This window comes from Bufo gargarizans, chromosome 1 (genome assembly GCF_014858855.1).
Source record: "Bufo gargarizans isolate SCDJY-AF-19 chromosome 1, ASM1485885v1, whole genome shotgun sequence".
NCBI classification, from domain to species: Eukaryota; Metazoa; Chordata; class Amphibia; order Anura; family Bufonidae; genus Bufo; species Bufo gargarizans.
In genome coordinates this window covers 734211488-734233288 of record NC_058080.1, presented here as the reverse complement: position 1 = coordinate 734233288, position 21801 = coordinate 734211488, and the positions used below count along the sequence as shown (strand labels likewise).

The window sequence follows — 21801 nt, the reverse complement described above, 5'->3', positions numbered from 1 at the left end:
TAATCTCCCAAGGAGGCCCGCACCTCATATCTTTTAAGGGTCAGCTCACCAGCAGGCCCTCACATATTATTTTTTACAGGGTCAGCTCACCAGCAGGCCTTCACCTACAATCTTTTACAGGGTTAGCTCACCAGCAGGCCCTCGCATATAATGTTTTAGTGGGTCAGCTCACCTGCAGGCCCTCACCTACAATCTTTGAAAGGGTAATCTCACCAGCAGGCCCGCACCTCATATCTTTTAGGGGTCATCTCACCAACAGGCCCTCGCATATAATGTTTTACAGGGTCAGCTCACCAGCAGGCCTTCACCTACAATCTTTTGCAGGGTCAGCTTATCTGCAGGCAAGTGTTGATTGCTCCTGGTCCCCGCACCATCCGGTGTTCGAAGGGAACAGTCAATGGCAGGCGGGGACGAGCCTCCCTAGCATCACTCGCGATGCTAGGGAGGCTCGTCCCCGTCCCCGCCTGCAATTGGCTACTCCCCCTCAACGACACCGGATGTTTTCATTGGTGTGCAGGAAGAAGCAGCGGCAGCAGTGCCGGGACCAGGAGTGGTGCAGAGAGCAGGGTAAGTATATTACCTGTGAGGGGCCCGGAACATGGGGAGGATGTTTCTGAAATCAGATAACCCCTTTGATGGTGAATACCTCTTTCAGTAGGATAATACCTCCAGTCTTAATGTAATGGTTTGAGGTACATGATAAATAATGCAAGATGTTGATTTGGCATTCAAATTTCCCAGATCTCAATCCAGTCAAGCATCCGTGTGATCTATTGGAAAAGCAAGTTGAGATTGACTTGGTGCCAAATACCACAGGGCACCTTTAAAGGTGAAGTCTATGCCTTGATGGATTAGAGCTGGTTGAGCAGCATGAGTGGGAACTACACAATATTAGACAGGTGGTTTAATGCTGTGGCTGATCATTGTATATGCTATGTGAAGACTGTGTGTATTAAGTATGCCAATTTGGCAAATAAACTTATATGGTAACGTACAATAAGGCCTTATTCACATGTCAATGGATACGTGAGTGGTCCATGGAAACCACAAATAGCACATGCTTGTGCTATGTTTATAGTACAAATATTCACATATAGTAATAGATAAAAGAACTCAACATGTTCTGGAAGTGTAAATGAACTATAAATTATATAAAGCAAATTATATTAACCCTTTCAAGACCAGGTAATTTTCAGATTTTTTTTACAACCAGCCCTCCCAAAGCCATAACTTTTTTATTATTGCATTCACATAGCCTTATGGGGGTTGGTTTTTGCAGGACAAGATGTCCTCTCTAACAGCACCATTTATGGTTGCATACAATGTGGTGTGAAGTGGGAAAAATAATCCAAATGGTGTGGAATTATAAAGAAAACAACACTATTCTGCCACAGTTATGGGTTTTAAAACTGACCTGTTACTTTTATTTTCTGGGTCATTACGATTACAATGATACCCCACATGTATAGTTTTTATTACATAAATCTAATAAAAAAAGATTTCCCTTTGCATTAAAATATTTTAACCCTCATCATTTTTTGCGGGATGATCTATAATTTTCATTGATAGAATTCTGGGGTTTATATGATTTTTTTATTCAATTATTTGTGGGAGGTGAAACGACCAAATAACAGTGAATTAATAGTAAGTATATTTTAATAATATGCCCATAATGTCAATTTTTTTATTATTTAGGTATTTGTATCTTAATTTTTGTGAATGGTGGGTGATTAAAATTTTTATATTTTTTTAAATATTTGAAAAACTTTTTTTTAACACTTTTTAATAGCTCCCCTAGGGAACTAAAACAAGCAATCATTAGATTGCTTCTATAATAGGAGTCTTTTAGAATTACACTGTGTTCCTATGGAGCCCTGCCACATCACATACATTAGTCCCAGGTGCCTTCTGTTTATAACAGCAGGCACCTGGCGGCTATGGCGCCTCCTCTGCACACGAGCGGTTGCCATTTTTAAATGCCCAAATGCCAATGTAAACTTATTTGGGTTGTCGGGAAGGGGTTAACCAAATATGGCTGAGCATCATACCTAATTTATTCAACATTTGCCTGGATGACCACAACCTTGGACATAAGATTACTGCATCTGCCAACATATATTGCTATCCATTAGCTGTCACTCTAAATGCTTATGTTTGAGAAAATGTCACCGTTTTACTAAAGTAAGAAACAGAAGACTGAGATCTACTTACAGTTTCATTGTCATAAAAATAAAAGGTAGATATTGTCTCCCCATGTGCACCCTGCAGGTGTTATTCACAGCACACTCGCTGGTTGTAATCTAACAACATGGGCATTTCAATTTTATGTGACGTGCTTGGCTTATTTTACTGCATATTGGAAAGAAAAAGATGTATTAAAGGTTGAGAACATGAAGCAAATGACAACTACCTCCACTGTGCTCCAACTTACCTATGCATGATTTGTACGTTGTGTATTTGCGCTATACATAGCAAAGCGGCAGAGAAAAAAAAAACAATCTACCATAATGGAGAGCAACACCTGGGGAGACAATATTATTGTGCTTCTCCTAATCTGAATTTTATGGCTTGTATAACAGATTATGGTACTTGCAGCTTTTTTAAGCAAGAGTCACAGTGGACATCCCGAGTTTCACAATTTTTACTGCAAATTCTTTCCTCCGGTTGACACATTCTCCTGGCTGCTAATTTCATGCAGTCACTTAAACGTGATGGATAATTGTGTTCTGCTTATCAATGTTTAATTTAAGGCCTGTTCTGCCTGACCCATATGCCCTCTGCGAATGCCATGCCTCGTTATTGATTTCATGCCCACACCTGTGGCATTACCTAGCTCATAGAATGGGCATGAAGCCCTAGGATTTAACGTGGTGGGGACTAATTAAGATAACAAAGTTGTTACAAATGGGCTTTGTGCCATCTATGCCATGCATTAAAATAATTGGGCGAAGAGTTGGATCTCTGTGAGTAAAGTGTATTAATTTTTATATATTTACAGAGTCTAGCTGGAAGCCAAGCAGCATGTGCGTCCCATGCTGCCCAGAGACATTGTTAATACTGTTCATGGGTGCCTGCTGCCTCGGTAATTATAGACGGCACAAATATCTTCTTGGACAATGCAGGGCTTCATCAGAGAAAGCAAATATTCACCACTCAGCTTATTAGGAGAAACAAAAAAGGAGCTGTTTGGTGAAAATGTTTTTGAAGAACATCTTCAACATTAAATCTTTAGTGGAGAGATTACAAATATCTTCAATATGTGGCCAATTTTAGATGTAGGCTTTAGCTTTAAAGTCTATTTAATATAAGGATATATTTATATAAGGATAAAACAAGGGGTAACAACCCCGAAATTAGTTGGTGGCAAGATCAGAGGTGTTTAAAAATATTATTTTGCCGAAAAAGTGGTAGATGCTTGGAACAAACTTCCAGCACAAGTGGTTAGAATATCTGATGTATACCAGCCTGGGATAAACATGTATTTATACTAAGAAAAAAATAAAAAAGGAAATAATAAAAGGGCAGACTAGATGGACCACACTGGCTTTTTCTTCTGTCATTCTTCTATGTTTCTATGGTTACAGGCCTACGTATAAAAAGTTAATTAGAAAGATCTTTATTATGGCTATTTATATATTTGTACAATATAATTATATTACCTCAAAGCTGTTCTTTTCCAAACAGAAGAATCCCAAATTTGATAATCTGTCTTGGTACTGAAATTCACCCATTACCTTGTTCGACCACATCTGCATTCTCTCTACTTCAACAGTCTACTGTCCTTCTTATAGACCGGCGGGCAAAATTGTACACAATATTCTCACTACTGATTTGTATAGTGGCAAAACTATGAAGGCAATCTATGAAGTCCTCTACTTCTGGCTTTGGAAAGGCGTAAAATAGGACTTTGTGGCGTTTTGGGCTTAGTTGCGCCAAAATTTGAAAAGTGGGAAAGAAAGTTGGCATGGTCATCTGTGAAACTTATTTAAGCCAGATTCATCATTTGAGACTTTTTAAAACATCAAACAATTGTTGCATTCTTAGTCCAGTAAAGGGGTACTGTAGAAAATGGAGAAATATGTAAAGACAGAAATGGTAGACTTAAAGATGCACCATTTTTATCAAACATTGGAGGAGATTTATCAAAACAGGTGCAAAGGAAAACTGACTTAGGCCACTTTCACACCCGCGTTTGGTGCGGATCCATCATGGATCTACACAGATGGATCCGTTAAGATAATAAAACCATCTGCATCCGTTCAGAACGGATCCGTTTGTATTATCTTTAACATAGTCAAGACGGATCCGTCTTGAACACCATTGAAAGTCAATGGAGGACGGATCCGTTTTCTATTGTGCCTGATTGTGTCAGTGAAAATGGACCCGTCCCCATTGACTTACATTGTGTGTCAGGACGGATCCGTTTGGCTCAGTTTCATCAGACGGCAAGCAGCTTTTGGTGTCCGTCTCCAAAGCAGAATGGAGACTGAACTGATGCATTCTCAGCGGATCCTTTTCCATTCAGAATGCATTAGGGCAAAACTGATCTGTTTTGGACCGCTTGTGAGAGCCCTGAACGGATCTCACAAACAGAAAGCCAAAACGCCAGTGTGAAAATAGCCTTAGTTACCCATAGCAACCAATCAGATTGACCTTCTGATCAAGAAGATCAAGTTCTAAGAAATGAAAGGTCTGATTGGTTGCTATAGATAACTAAGCCAGTTTTCCTTAGAACCTATTTTGATAAATCTCCCCAGTGTGTGAGATTTGATAAATTTGGTGTAACTCCTGCAAAGCTGACTTAAAAAAATCCCCTCATGATAAATCTGCCCCTCTGTTCTTATTCTCAGCATCTATGCTTTTTTAAACTCATCCAATGATTTTATTAGCCTTGGCAGCAGCTGGTTGCCAACATTTATAAGGGATATGTGAAAGCATGCCTGGCATTTGTGAGATTTCGCATTTTCGCATTTTGATTTGCTGTGCTTTAATCTCTAGGTCGTGATTTGGCAAGCACAACCCTCCCTGGATACCCTCCACACGTCCCCCCTGCTGGACAGGGCAGCTACTCTGCTCCAACGCTGACAGGAATGGTGCCTGGTGAGTTTGCAATTACACATGTAGCAAGATATACTGAGAAGTCTGTATCTGAAAAATGTAAAAAACATATTGAATGTATACGGTTCACATGTTGTCACATGTCTGCAAAGCATGTTGCCATTGTATTACAATATATTAGGTGGGGGCCTTGTTAGAGATTTCTCATAGGGCTCAAGAGCTCCAACTTATGGCCATGATCCCAGTATAACAGATAGAGTCTAATATATGCTATGGAAATGATAAACATATATAACGACATATAGCCCTGTAATATAAGACTTCTAGCTTTAAGCTGGGAAATGTTGCTTTTGGTTGTTTTTGGTAGCAGTCCCCAAGTCCTTCAAATTCTTGAGTCTTTCATATTATGACTGCAAAACCTGGACTAGAGATGAGCAAATTTCATAAAATTCGATTGGTTACGATTTATCCACATTGTCCAAGAAACTCGATACAGGTATGAAATGAAATTTCTAAATCACTTCATTTTAAAAATCTGCCTGTATCTGCAGTGCCTTTAGGTCCCTTTAGGAGGGTTCAAGAGTTTCTCGCTTTGTGGTGATGCCAGTTGCAATGAAGCAACAAGGGCACAGGGCCCCTTTTAGTGATGTAGTGTTGGATGGTACCCAGGTGTCAGAATGCCAGAGTTGTGTAGGGTGGCCTAAATGTCACTAATGGTGTTGCATGTGTCACGATGCTCCTATTTGGATACATTGGAACCCCAGGTGTTGGCTCTGATGCATAAAAGACCAGACCTTGTGTTGAAGTTGATAACAGCTTTACTTGCATAAACGTTCATCAGGAAGCAACCTTCCAACTTTGTCTTGGTTACCAGCAGGCTTTCGGATAAATTCTGGCAGGCAAACACACTTGGCCCTGCTACATCTGTTGCTCTCTGGCTCTGCTGTACTGACATGCTGGCTATGGAACTCAGCATCTTCTTTAGGCTGCACTTTACTTGGTAGGCTGCTCTGTATCTAGCTTTGTCCAGGGAACTTTCTTCCTGGCTTCAGAGACTCCAAGTTTTGGCCTCCATGTCCAGTAGAGCTGAAGGTGCTCTAGCTGGCTTGGAGACAGCCTTCCCCTAGCAGTGGGTAAGCTAGACTAACTTAAACTAGCTAAAATTCTCCCTCTTTTATAGAGAGTACTAGAATGGAAAGAAGGGTTCCATTCTAGGTAAAATAGCTCTGCCCTTTATGCCACCATCTGCTGGTGAACCAGGTATATTACACTTGAACATAACAGTTACAAGGAAATGGAAATACACATGTTGCAGGCCCTGGAAATCAATACATAGGGTGACATTAGGTTAACCATAGGATATAGTAGAGGGGTTTGGAAGGTGTTAATGCACCTCTAGGGCGATACAAATCCACCTGAAAAAAGCTATAAAGTCATGGCCACTAGGGGTCTCACTTCCACACCTAATTTGCAGTCCACTGCCTGTTGTCAGGCAAGATACATCCATAATAACAGTGACAGCTCAACTGATATGGGGGCATGTCAGAACTAGATAAGATTATGAGCCTGATAAAAGAACTGCTTCTACACAGGTTTTGAAGAGCAGAGGAGCCTCCTGCCTTTTTGTAAGTGTAGTTTATCCCTCCTTATCTGTTCTGTGAGATCTGAAGCTAAAAAACTATAGTGAGAAGTAAGGAAAAAGACGTCAAAGCAGTACAGTGGTGGCAGATTTCAAAGAAGGGATATGCCTCCTGCTTCTGAGTGAAATGCATCTAGCAGTGCAGCTAAAACAGGAATAATTTAGGCTGATAAAGACATTAGAAACAGCTCAAAAGAGACACATTCCTTCACAGTTATGACTGTACAAAGAAGCACAGCCATTATGTAAACTTTTTTTAAACTCAGGTATGCTTCAAAATGAACTAAATTAAGATCGCCTGGGACTGTCTTCATGGTAATGTTTTTTGAAATGAGAAAAAGGCATACACCTACAAAAAACAATACCTGCTTTATAATGTGATGTATTAATATCTACAGTTTGAAACAAAATTTTATTTTTAAACAATAAGAACGGAAGGGTTATTGATGTTGGCCCTGACACCTTAAAGTGGAACATCAAATTAGAATAACATTTTACTATTATTATTTTCCCTGAGTCCTGGAAAAGGTTCAGAAGATATGCCAGCAAGCACTTCTCTTATGTTGACAGCCAAAAGAAGTATGAATCTAATCTGAAGTCATTGAAAGGTTGTCAACACAGCTGATGGCAGCTGCCCAATAAACCATAATGACAACCTTTCATTGAGGTAGCTTGCAAGCTACTTTTGGCTGTCAGTCTATGTTTATATTTGTAGCCATGCTAGCAGGCACAGTTTTTCCCAAAATGAGGAGTTTCTGGGAATGCTTGTAATGTACAGCAGACATTCTTAGGAGGGGTTGTTTTTCTGTATAACATGAAGCTTATATAAAAACAGACAAATATGTAACAATTTATATTCACATAGGTATTATTGGCAATTGCTTGTTTCAAATACTTACTAGAATTCTGGTGAAAGTTTGTTGATCCAGAAAGTTATTCTGATTGCCTGATTGGAGTCGGGAAGGAGTTTTTTATCCGCTAAAGTAAAGAAAATTGGCTTCTACCTCATGAGGGTTTTTGCCTTTCTCTGGATCAACTTTGTAGGATATCAGGCTGAATTGGGTGGACTGATGTCTTTTTTTCATTCTTACAAATTATGGGGGACATATATCAAGAATGGCCTATACTGCCAAAGGATGTTCCAAATTTATGCAGAGGCACACGCCTTTCGTATATTTGGCACATCCTCTGGACGTGCCGTGCGAAAAACTTAAAGGGGTTGTCCGGGTTCAGAGCTGAACCCGGACATATCCCCATTTTCACCCAGGCAGCCCCCCTGACTTGAGCATTGGAGCAGTTTATGCTCCAATGCTCTACTTTGCTCTGCGCTAAATCGTGCAGGGCAAAGGCATTTTTTGGAGTTCCGGTGACGTACCGGGCTCTCCATGGGGCTGCCAGACGGAGGCTTCCGTCCAGCAGTGAACCCGGTGATGTCACCGGCACTGATGGGCGGGCTTTAGCGCTGCTCTAGCCTGTAAAACGGCTAGGGCAGCGCTAAAGCCCACCCATCAGAGCCGGTGATGTCACCGAACACACTGCTGAGCGAAAGCCTCCGCCCGGCAGTGTGTTATTGTAAATAAAAGAGCTCTTGCGCTGCGTGATCCAGCGCAGGGCAAGGGAGTGCATCAGAGCATGACATGCTCCGATGCTAACATCAGGAGGGCTGCCTGGGTGAAATTATGGGTATGTCCTGGTTCAGTTCTGAACCCAGACAACCCCTTTAAATCTACGGCAGCCTCCTATTTGCCATAGATTTAAGACTTTATTCACACCAGTAAACTGGAGTGAAGAAAGATAAATGTGGCGGTCCTGCAGTACCACCCACTCCCTGCCCATGGCACGCTCCCTTTTCTCTCCGCCGCTAAAAGGAGAGTGAAGGAGGAAATGTTGCAAATTTTACCGCACAAATGACAAAATTTGTGACCTATTTATGTCACGTGGCATAAATAGATTAGTAAGCATCCCCCTACGTCACTATATTACTATTCATAGATTAATTAATAAATGAAATGTCTCTTCCTGGTGGAAACAATGCCATATCAGCAGCCATTGTTCCTCATACAAAGCATTTAGGGGCACATTTATGACCCCTGCAGACGGTGGGCCGTCGGAGTTATGAAGAGGTTCCGGTCTCTACATAACTAGATCTACTGCTGCTTCTAAATGTAAGCAGGCGTAGAAAACGGCAAATGAGACGGGCCTGCTGGCCCATCTCAGCCCCCACGCCAACCCCACTTTTTTAGATCTGGCATGAGCAGGGAGGACCTTTGCACAGCAATCTGCACCAGAAATATGCCTAATATAGCCGTATTTCTGTTTAATAAACGACCTTCTTAATCTTTTGCATTAAAGTTATATGGTAGATTTAAAATACCAATATTATACCTTGCTGGTCAATAAAGAGCAAATCAAAGGGTAGGAATTAAATAGCAAGTTTTTCATAGTTACATACTGAAAGTAAAAGAAAAAACCCATAGCATAGTAAAGCATTACAGCTATCTAAACATAAGTAAGCAACGCAAAGTGTGAATAAACAAAAGGTTCAGTGTTTAGAAGAGAGAGAAAAAGCAGAGCAGAATAACAGTGCATTTCTCCACTCTTTGGAAATCTCTATGCATTTGTAATAACAAAATTACCATAATTTGCTCGTTAACGCAGCTAGATCAGTCAAGCATTGTTCTAAACATGCAGAGGCCGTTCCTTGCTCCAGATCTGCCAGAGAGCTAAGCATGGTGAAAATTAGCATGCAAATGGTCCTAATTCAGCAGCCGAGCTGTCAGACCCACACTCTCTGCCATGTTTCCTTTGAGATTCTGACAGAAGTGGCCCAGAAAACCCACCCTTCAGGATTCTCATCGAGAGAAGCCGCAGGGGACACTTTATGAATGACAGCTCAGCTTGTATCAGTCAACTATATGAGAGCATTGTTATCTCTACAAGGGGTTATCGTGCACAGTTAAATAAATGGACCCACTGGTTTTGCAGCACTGTCCCCAAGGGATTGGCAGGTTTTGGTTCTTGTGCTTACAATGCCATTGTCAGAAGTGAATATGATATATTTATTATATTCTATATATTTAGAGGTAGACATATCAACATATCAGATTGTATCTTGTGGAAATCAACATCTACATGCAAATAAACATGCTGCATTATATGACAATTGCTATATATGTTTTACTAAATTGCTTTATATGGGATCAAGCTGTTAAAGGCAGCTTCTCTTCTATGAGAATTATATCACACAAGTCATGTATCGAGATTAGTGAATTTCCTGAAATTCATTTCGGTTTTGATTCTATTGATTCGGCAGTCAGATTTGATTCGGCAGTCAGATTCGATTCCTTCTGAATAAATTTGACCCGACTCAGTGCCCCTGTTGGCCTGAAAATGTGTGTATGACACCCCATTTAAAGCTATTTAATGCCAAGACAGCATTAGTAATGTCAGAGTGACAGCAACATAAATGGCAGTGGCTAAATGGATGGTAGCCGGTGGTATCAAATAGCCTGTTTAAAAACACACTGAACTGTTGGATTTGTTATGTTTTGTAAAATAAAAAAGGCAGAAAATTATCCCTTTTTGGGGCAAATGTCTGCCGGTGTTTATACACCTACGGTGGTATTGGAAGAAGCACTGGCTTGTTTAAAACAAGTGGTTACAAAATAATTCTTTTTTTGGGAATGGCAACAGGTGTAGTTACTTTAAATAATTGATGATCATTCTGGAAAGTGAAGAAGCAATGATTTTTTTCAAAAGCCATAAAAAAAATGATCCCTTTTTGGGAGCAGTTCCAGGTTTGTTATGCTATCCATTGTAGGGTTCCCAGCAGCAGCAGTACAGTATGGAGCATGATGGAGAAGGCAGGTAATGTGCTGCTTAGCAGGTAATAGTAGCTGCAGCAGCAGAAGCAGTGCAGTATGGAACATGATGGACAAAGTAGATGTGCAGCCGTGTAGAGGTAGTAGTAGTGTGAGCCAGAGCAGTAGTAGCTGTGGCAGCAATACTTTATGGAATATAAGGGACAAGGTAGGAGATGTACAGCTGTGTAGGGTGGTAGTAGCAGCAACAGCAGCACTGTGTTGCTGTGTTGGGGCTGTGTTGGACCCTAGTGGTAGTGGCACAAGGAGCAGCACAGTATAGAACATGATGGACACAAACAACAAAATAATTGAGCCGGTGGAAAATAGCCACTGTCAGCAGTAGCAGCTCTATTCATTGGCAATAGCTGCTGGTATGTGAAAATCCATGCCTGATTCATTTCCTCAAATGTAATGTTTTCCAAACTTGTGAAACATTTTTTAAATTAAGTATAGAAAAATGTTAACAAAAATGAATATCCCACTGTGACTCACAAAAACAGCATCTCAGACTGCAGGCACACTCTGATGAAATGATGAAAATTATAAAATTAAAGAAGAGGTATTTTAGTAGGTATTTTCTGACCTGCTAGAAAGGTAAATGATGTACAGTCGTGGCCAAAAGTTTGGAGAATGACACAAATATTAGCTTTCACAAAGTTTGCTGATAAACTGCTTTTAGATCTTTGTTTCAGTTGTTTCTGTGATGTAGTGAAATATAATTACACGCACTTCATACGTTTCAAAGGCTTTTATCGACAATTACATGACATTTATGCAAAGAGTCAGTATGTGCAGTGTTGGCCCTTCTTTTTCAGGACCTCTGCAATTCGACTGGGCATGTTCTCAATCAGCCCAGTGATGCTGTTGAAGCTGTTGCCCTCAGTCATCTTATCATCGCGCAGGCAATCGCCGACACTGCACCTGCGCGGGATTTCGGATGTGGGCGAGAGGAGGATCGGGGGTGTTTGCCGCAGAGCGCGGCGCTGGGGGGGGGGGAGCACTTAGCCTCGCCTCTGGGAGGCGATTTAGGCGATCTTGGAGGAGTTCTTAGTTTTCAAATTTAGGCGGGCACGACACTTCAGAGGGGCGTTCCTGGGCACTGTGGACAAAGAATAACGCCCCTCTGGGCTCCTTACAGCTTCATTTGAATATCATAAAAAGCGTTTTTTTTAAGAAATGACAAGACACAGAATAAAAAGAACAAGACATATGGAAATAAGGTACTTTATTACACATGGATTCATGAAATTTTTTTTTTGATAATATGCTAGTGACAGATTCCCTTTAATTCAAAGAGAAAAAAAGTCCACTGACATCACAGTTATAGTTCCTCATGACTGTCTGAGGCTGACTGCAAGTCAATATTGACAAGCCTGCTAGGATGGGGTGATGTGACCATCCTTCTTCATCTTCCACTGCTTACTTCAGGTCTTTTCATAAAATTTCTATAGGATTGACTTGGCCATTCCAAAACTTTAACATTCCTCTTTAATTATTCTTTGGTACAATGGCTTGTATTCTTATGGTCTTTGTCTTTCTACATGACCAACATTCTTTTGAGATTCAGGTCACAGACAGATGTCCTGACATTTTCTTTTAGAATGTGCTGGTATAATTCAGAATTAATTGTTCCATCAATGATAGCAAGTTGTCTTGGTCCAAATGCATCAATACAGACCCAAACCATGTCACTACAGCCACTGTATTTTACAGATGGGATGAGGGTTTAAAGCTTATCGTTTTAACCAAAAAGTTCTATTTACCATATTTTTCGCCCCATAAGACGCAGGTTTTAGAGGGTGAAAATAGGAAAAAATATTTTGAACCAAAAGATGTGCTTTTGGTGGGTTTTGAACTATTAGTGGTCTGTGGATGACACCATTATGGGGGGATCTGTGGATGACACTGTTATGGAGGGGATCTGTGGATGACGCACTTTTATAGGGGATCTGTGGATGTAACACTGTTATGGGGGATCTGTGGATGTAACACTGTTATGGGGGATCTGTGGATGTCACACTGTTATGGGGGATCTGTGGATGACACTTTTATGTGGGATCTGTGGATGACACTGTTATGGTGGGATTAGTGGATGACACTGCTATGGGGGGATCTGTGGATGACACTGCTATGGGGGGGATCTGTGGATGACACATATATAGCGTCATCCACAGATCCCCCGCATAACAGTGTCCCTGTGTAAATACTGACCCCCAATACAGGGGGTGGAGGCCGGCAACTGATGTTGGAATCGCGGCAGGCCCGCTGCAGTCACTGTACTCTATTACATCGGGCCCCGCTCACCGCAGTCTTTATATGTAAAGTGTAGACATGGGAGGTTTGTTAAAGTATGGCAATCCTCTACAGTAGTAGCGCAATCCCCTGTAGTACTCACTATGAAAATCCAGTAGCAGGCAGGCCGGGAGCGTAACGCCACTCACTATGTCACACGCCTGCTCGGGCCCCGCCGCGATTCCAACATCAATTTCCGGCCTCCAGCCCCTCCTCCCTCCCCGCTTATACATCGCAGGCCATGCTGTGCAGCATAGCGGCCGGCGATGTATCAGCGTCACCAGTGTAAAAATGGCAGCATTCGCCTTATAAGACGCACTGCCATTCCCCCCCACACACACTTTTGGGGGGGAAAAGTGTGTCTTATAGGGCGAGAAATACGGTCGGTCTAATTCCTCCACAAAAAAATAGTTCCAATACCGTTCTGGTTTGTCCAGTTGATCTTTAGCAAACTGCAGAGAGGCAACAATGGCATTTATGGAGAGCAGTGGCTTTCTCTGTGCAATCCTGACATAGTTATATAAAAGAATTTTTGCTCTTTAAGGTGCCAATATATCCTAATCCCTAGCATAACTGCTACTTGCTCACCTATTTACACTGTAGCATAAGTCGGTGCCTCACTGCTGGGTTTTTCCCCATTGGCCAGAAAGATCAAGTATACAGCTAATAAGAGCAAATATGGTCCTGGAGAAGTAGGGTTGCATGTGGCTTAAAAGTAATATCAATAGAAAATGGCAGACCTGACTTTGGGAGTTGTTTTGTGGAATTTTAGAGGTTACAGGCCAGTCTTTATTACATTCTGCACAAATGTCATCCATTTCTATAGTTGCCAGTTTTGTTGTGAAGTTAGATGCTGTGTGATATGATATTCACTTATCCACTTATTCTTCATATAAATACAGTAATTTTGCACTACTTTAGTTTATTAGTGAACCATGTTAATTTTCTATGCACATATTTGCTGCATTCATGTGTAATACTTGAATATATATAAATACTTGAAATATCTAAAGACAAAAAAAATATAAAGATAAATATATTTTGAATTGCAATGTCCACAAACTATGTTGAAAGCAACATTAAATTTTAATATGAGGCAACACAGGTCAAGACTAGCCCAGCAGATTCACAGCAAGGTATATCCTCCATAACTTCCATCTCATTAGTCATAAGTGACATTTTTCGCATTAATGGCCACTGAACAACGAAGCGGCATAAAAACTTTTACAATTATATTGCAAGAAAGATACTCATTATATTGTAATAAATATAACTTCAAATGTAAAAAAAAAGATAACAACAACCAATGTAACCAATGCAACATATTACTATCCACATGAAGAATTTATTTATTTTTTTATTAATATTATTATTATTATTATTATTACTAAAAGCAACTTATTTCTAATTGTATTTGTATAATGCGCTACCACGTGGTTAACTCTCTGTGTTTCTTGGATCTTGTTCAAATCTCATACACAGTGTAAAATGACATTTAAAAAAATTGCGATAAAAGAAAACATTTTTATTAAATGTCTTGAGAAGAGACTTTTAAGGGGAACATGATTAGCCTATACAAATATATAAATTGGCAGCACAAAAAGTATAGTCAAAAGCTATTAGTGTTGAGCGAAACAAAAGGGAATTTGATCCGAACTTCAGGAAAAATAAAATTTGCCATGAATACGAATTTCTTGGTGCTTCGTGGTAACAAATCAATTTTTCCAAAAGTGGCAGTAAAAAAAAAACAACATACTCACTTCATCCATTTGATTGCGGAGAGGCCGTCGTGGCTATCTTGATTGAAAAAAATGCACCAAATCTTCCACACGCTGACGTGTGATGTCATAGAAACATAGAATGTGTCGGCAGATAAGAACCATTTGGCCCATCTAGTCTGCCCAATATACTGAATACTATGGATAGCCCCTGGCCCTATCTTATATGAAGGGTGGCCTTATGCCTATCCCATGCATGCTTAAACTCCTTCACTGTATTTGCAGCTACCACTTCTGCAGGAAGGCTATTCCATGCATCCACTACTCTCTCAGTAAAGTAATACTTCCTGATATTACTTTTAAACCTTTCAACCTGTCACCACGTCAGCTCGCTGGCCAGTCGCAGTGATGCCAGCAGTGATCAAATGTATGAGGTGAGTATGTTTTGAAAAAAATCCCTGATCAGCATTGAACGCGACATCTGAGGGATTCAATTAAGGAGAACGGCGCGATCCCCATTCTCCGTCATTGCACCCGCTACATAAAATTGAGTGCAATTTTTGATGAAGTACTTCATAATGAATCCGAATTTCTTGTCGAAGTTCACCAAAGCAGGCGAATAAAATTTTTGAAATCTTTGCTCATCACTAAAAACTATTCTACGTAAAATCCCCACAAAAGAGAAGGGGGCACTGCTTCCATCTGCAGAACAAAAAGTTCAGTCTCCAGAAGCGCTAAGACTTCTTTACTGTAAGAGCTGTGAATCTTTGGATTAATCCCCTTTAGGACATGGTCACAACAGGAACAGTTCTTGCCTTCCAAAAAGGCTTGAATTCTTAAAATAAATAACAGTAATTAAACTTATGAAAATGTATAGGAGTCGGGGTCTCACTTCCCTTTTCTAAAATTCACATCCCCACCCATCCCTTGGTTAAATTTGATGGACTTTATGACTTCTTTCAACCATATTAACTATGTAACTATGTTTGTACTGTAAATAATTGAGAAAAGCTTAGTGTCTAGAAGATAGATAGATAGACACACATACTGTATATACATATTTAATATGTAAACTAGCTACGAAGGAAATTAGGAAGAAGCTTATTAATCTGAAATCCTTAAAATTTCCATAATTACAACACCCATTTTGAGTAGGTAAAGGTAGCTTTTAATGAACTTTCATTTGACAGCTGTTTTATGGGTTTGGCCAGTTTAAAGAACTCATAAGGATCACTATATTTTTTAAAAGATATCATGTAGTTGTGTACCTCATGTAATCTTCCCCATGTTTTTTTTTTTTTTTTCAATTTGGACTCGCCTAACTGATTTTCACTACGTACACAAATCACTATGAAAAGTAGCACCTGGGCCAGGACCACATTACTGGCAGCTAACAGGCTAAAAACAGATTGCTTACCCCTGGACCCTATGACAGACTCATAACACTGTTCACCACCAGAAAATGTGTATTTTTGCTTGGTTGTAAATAGAGATAAGTGAATTTTGGTTGACTTGGTTGGCAGATTCGATTTGTTCCAAATAAATTCAACCTAAATCAAATGACCCAGTCACTCTGAAATGTTGTATATGACACTTTGAGGTCTCTGAGGATAGTATCCAAATCTTTCAAAATCTTTAATGTGAAGACAGCTTTGATAATGTCAGTGACATGTATGGTGGGACCTGAACGTCTCTGAACCTTATTTTTAAGTATTTTCTATATGTATGTAAACATTTGACCTAAAACGACTTCAGATTTTCACACGTCCTAAAAGTAGATATGGATAACAAAATCAAATAAATGAATATTAGACAGTAAAATAAAAAAAATAAAAAATAAAGATCCAATATCACATGTTTGTGAGTGGCATAAGTATGTGAACCTTAGCTTTCAGTATCTGGTCTGACTGCCATTAACAATAACTGCACCTAAACATTTCTGCTAATTGTTGATTAGTCCTGCACATCAGCTTGGAGGAATTTTGGACCATTCCTCTATACAAAACAGCTTCAACTCTATTATGTTGGTGGATTTTCTCCCATGAACTGCTAGCTTCAGTGTCTTCCAGGTCAGGATTTTGACTTGGCCATTCCAAAACTTTTACCTTATTCTCCTTTAACCATTCCTTGGTAGAACGTTGTGTGCTTAGGATTGTTGTGATCTGAACTCCTTATCTGAAGTACTACTCATGTATTACTGTAGATGATATTCCAAGGTCATGGTGACAGATTCTCTTTAAGAAATAACTTTGATGTCTATGCATATTGGGTACTCTGTGTATAATGATTTAGTATTGCATCTGGGGTGGACCAACCATGGGATCAACCACGACAAATTGCATCTTGAAGATTTTGCATTTGACTACACTTGACATGGCATAGAGGAGGGTGTTGGGAGTGATATATAGATGAGCAAAATGATTCTAAACAAATCAGAATTATTAAAAAAAATTCTTAATAACCAATCCAAAGTTTTGGCAATTCAATTCAAATCAATCACTCAAAACAGTGCTCGTTATTTTACATTTTAAATACAGTACACTAGAGAGGGAAAGAGGGCAGGGAAGATGAAGGCGGAGGTCACATAACCCCAATTGGGGCCCTGACTGGTGGGCTTGTCTACAATGCCTTGCAGTCAGCCTGACAGCCAATCAGAAGGGAAGATATTGGGCTGTCTATCAGGCACTATGTTAGCTCCCAAGCAGAAACGCAATCCTGAGCTCAGCCACTAATGTGATAGGATGCATCTATCACAGACACAGCAATTAGACACACAAGCCATTTTAGGGCCTTACATAGACAGTGTTCGGAATAGGAAAGATATATTTAGTTAGATAGATTGAATTACTTGATAGACAATTTTCATCATTAGGAACAGGAGGTGTATTGTGTGCCTGCTACATCCAGGGTTGAATACAGACTCTGCTGCACTGCACACTACACAAGCCTTTAAAGAGACAGTATTGTTTTTTCTTTATGTGCAGGAGCCAGTCTTTTTTCTAAAAACTTGTTGCAAACCTTCTACAGTTTAAAAGTAGTCAAAAGAGTATTTTAGTTTCCAACAGCAGCGTGTGCTTTGTTCACAGGGGTTGTCCAATTGCACCTTTTTATTCAAAAACCTGTTGCAAAGTTTCTGCAGTTTATAAATGTACAAATAAGCGTATTTCAGTGCATCAACAGCAGCATATATTTTGGTTGCAGGGGGTGTCCAATGGTGCTTTTTCCGGAAAAAATAAAAACTTGTTGTAAAGCTTCTACGGTTCACAAGTGTGCAAATAAGGGTATTTTAGTTTCTCAATATCAGAGTAGGTTTTGGTCGTAGGGGTTGTCCAATTCCATCTTTTTTCCCCCCACAAACCTGTTGAAAAGCTTGCACAGTTTATAAGTGTACAAATGAGCGTATTTTAGTGCACCAATAGCAGCGTATATTTTGGTATTAGGGGTTGTCCAATTGGGCTTTTTTTTTTTTTTTTAAACCTGTTGCAAAGTTCCTCATTTAATATTCAGTGTACCAAACTTATGACTTTTCAGAAATTAAATATGCTTTATAATAAAATGTCTGCCAAATTACACAGTAGAAACTGTAGAAAAAAAGACATGTGCCATGTCATTTGTGAGTAAGAATGTGGGTGGCTGCAGTACAGTAAACAGCAGCAGCTCAGTTGGTACTAGCTGTACAGTCAGTAGTAGTAACAGGTGACCGTCCTCCCTCGCTTTTGGTAGGCGACAGATTATTATTGAGAACAATAAGGATGAAATTGTGGATTGGATGGCTCTCTCATCATCTCAGTCACAGGAAGATGATGTTAATGTCACCTCTAAGCCTGACATGGTGCCTTTGATTGTAACAAAGTGCATTCCTCCTGCTCCTCCTCCTTTGGCAACTCAAGAAGTCTTTCATTTACATAATTTGTGTCTTCACTGACCCTCCAAGTGAAGCAACATTTTTTTTCCTAAGATGAGCCAGCAACACTCCATGTGCAATGAAAGATACCCAAGATAGTCTTCCTGTTGATGAGTTGTGTGAGAAAAGTCAGTGTTTGGACTGCCATGAGGAACAGGTTCAGGCAGAGATGGGAGACCTGATGACTGAAATGCATAGTTGAGTTGGTGGCTATAGTGGCTGTAATGACACTTGCAGCCATGGTAATCGTGATAAGGTCTTTGGTAGTTGTGGTGGTAGTGGCACTTGGGGCAAATACAGAGGAGGGAATCATGTGGGCAAGGAGTCCATGACATATCACACTCTGAGAGTAGTGGCGAAAAGGAGAATGACTATGATGATATGATGATGGTGTGTTGGACAGATTAGATGGTGACATCAGATGAGAAGGATGGTGGAAGCAGCAATAAAGAGCAGAGTCAATGTACAGCCAAAATATCCTTAAATTCGCCAGGGCAAGATCTGCTGCTATTGTGGTCAGCTTGTGAACTGGTGATGCCACTGATACTGCTCGTGCAGGGTCAAAATGTATCAGATCTAGGCCAAGCTCGGAGTATGCCTGCTGGTAGTTCAGCATGGGCATCTCCCATGTATCAATTTTTCTCCACTGTGCATGCAGACAAAACCATTTCTGTGTACAAGATAGGTAGGATGAAAATAAGCCTTGGGTATTTAAACACAAATGTAGGCACCACTGCTCAATTGCAGCATATAAGGCAGCATCACCAGATCCAGTGAGAAAATTGAACTGGACAGCAATTGGAACAAGACTGTTCCCTTCTCCCGATCTTCTTTCTGGTAGCCAGGCCACATATGCAGAAAATACCTTGTCATTATCATTGTCCTCATCAGCTATTGCTTTTTCTGTCTCAGAATACATTCCCTCCTTGTTCTTCACTACGTCATCAGTCATCCATAATGGAATGTGTGTCCAGGAAACTATACATGGCCAGTAATTCACTTGTGTTCAAACTGGACTCTGCCAAGTTGCTGCCGTAATTCCACTGCATCCAGGGAACTGATGGCATGCACTTACCCTTGATGGAAGATACCTAGCCATCATTATTTAAAAAAAAAAAAAAAAAAGGCATCACTGTCAAGTTGCAGAGAATTGTTACTGTGCTGGTTCTGGCAAGGACAGTACATATCTTCCACAGCCCACTGGGTCAATATTTTGTGTGGCAGTATTGAGGTTGCACCACAGCAATAAGGGCCAGGTTCTATTTGGTGTTGGTCTGGTTCCCACACTTGGCACCTAGCCACCTCCTGCACATACTCCTCAAAGGACATCCTCCTGTCCCCACAAGAAAAAGGGCAGTGCATTGCTTAAAACATATGCCCTTGAAACCACACCCGATTTTACCTGTGAACTGTGGCCAGTATTTTTTGTTGGGAATGCTCGGCACATCGCAGTGTTCAGCCGAATACGACGTGTGCTTGAGTGCGATGATCGAGTCTTCTACTCGCACGTTTGTTGGCTGCTATGCTGCTATGTTTGGCTCAGTATTAGTCAGAGAGAGCTGGAGAGCAGAAGGGAGAGATAGTGTAGGGATTGAAATAGCAATATTTTAGTTTTTATACTTGTTATAGACCCAAACCAAAAGGCCTTTTAAGGACTATTGTATCTGGCAGCAATATGTATTTTTAGCTCAACCTGCGCTAAATAGCTTGCAATTGTTTGGCCGCTGCAGAGAGCGACATTATCTGCGCTACATCTCCTGTGTAACATGTGCGCAGCCTAAAAATACCTGTGACATCCAGTGTACTTTTTCTGTAGACGGTGTACGCTGCACACAGTTACATTAACTGCGCTGCATCACCTGTATATCGTTTGCGTATCCGAAATATCAGTTACATTCATTCAGTGTCATTTTTTATTAGGCGGTGGTGACAGCGACATTACTTGCGCTATACCTCCTGTATAAAGTTTGTGCAACCTAAATATCAGTGACATTAATTCAGTGCCATTTTTTATTAGGCGTTGGTCACAGCGACATTACTTGCACTATACCTCCTGTTTAACGTGCGCACATCCTAAATATCAGTGACATTCATTCAGTGTAATTTTTTATTAGGCGGTGGTGACAGCGACATTACTTGCGCTATACTTCCGGTTTAACGTGTGTACATTCTAAAAATATCTGTGACATTCTGTGTACTTTATTTGAGCATACACTTACAAAACCTGCGCTACTGTACGTGTGACATACTTGCAAGCATATATACCATTTAATATGCGCAAGGCGAGCAGTAAGGGAGGGGAAAGTGTCTGTGCTGCTGATGGTGCACGCAGAGGCCGTGGCCCTAGGTGCGGTGAAACTGTGCCTACTGCCAGAGCACAAGAAACACACTCATCCACGATACCTAGCTTCATGTCCCAGGGCGGCTCAGGACACCACTCTCTAAGTCAGTCCTGTGTGACCAGGTGGTCTGTTGGATTGCAGCAGATAATGCTTCCAATCGGTCCAGTCTCAGTAGCCAAAAGTCTGGTCAACAGAGAATTCTCACCGTGATACTCCTTCCACCATATCCCACACTCGGATATTCCAAGGAGCTGTTTTCATCGCCATTCCCTAATTTGGGCCTCTCGCCAAGCACGCTTGAAGAGGTACATGAGGAGATCTTGTGCCCTGATTCCCAAACTCTGGAGCATTCACAGTCAGAAGAAGATGATGGTGGGGAACAGCAATTAGTGTTTCACGAGGTGGATGATGATGATGAGACACAGTTGCCAATAAGTCAACCGCAATTAGTGTCTCAAGAGGTTCATGATGAGGATGAGACACAGTTGTCAATAACTGAGGTTGTTGTTAGGTGAACAAGTCAGGAGGATGACCAGAGTGAAGAAGTGTAAGAGGAGGTGCTGGATGATGACTTACTGACCCAACCTGGAAAGGTGGCTAGCCGAGCGAGGACAGCAGTACAGAGGGGGAGGGATCCGCAGCGCCGCAACAGGCTGGAAGAGGCAGTGGGGTGGCAAAAGGGAGAAGGCAGGCCACACCAAACAGGCCCGCAACTGTTCCCCGGAGCACCCCATTGTGGCAATATCCCTTGCCAAGGGGTAGGTGTTCCGCAGTCTGGCACTTTTTTGATGAAAGTGCGGACGATAAAAGAATTGTCATTTGCAACCTGTGCCGTACCAAAATGAGCAGGGGCGTGAACACTAGCAACCTCACCACCACCAGCATGATCCGCCACATGGCATCAAAGCATCCTAATAGGTGGGCTGAACGCCTAGGTCCATAACCAGTGTCTTTGGGTCACACCACTGCCTCCTCTTCCCCTGTG

The 21801-nt window shown here is 40.9% G+C and overlaps 1 protein-coding gene across 4 annotated transcripts in view; it reads left to right on the top strand.

Annotated features, from left to right (window-relative positions):
- LOC122937770 (paired box protein Pax-5) overlaps nt 1-21801 on the top strand; it is a 276869-nt gene that overhangs the window by 217323 nt on the left and 37745 nt on the right. For all 4 annotated transcript variants that reach the window (XM_044292829.1, XM_044292822.1, XM_044292807.1 and 1 more), the window contains one exon: nt 4999-5100. In XM_044292829.1, coding sequence (XP_044148764.1) covers nt 4999-5100 — 102 coding nt within the window. The remainder of the gene's footprint in view (nt 1-4998; nt 5101-21801) is intronic.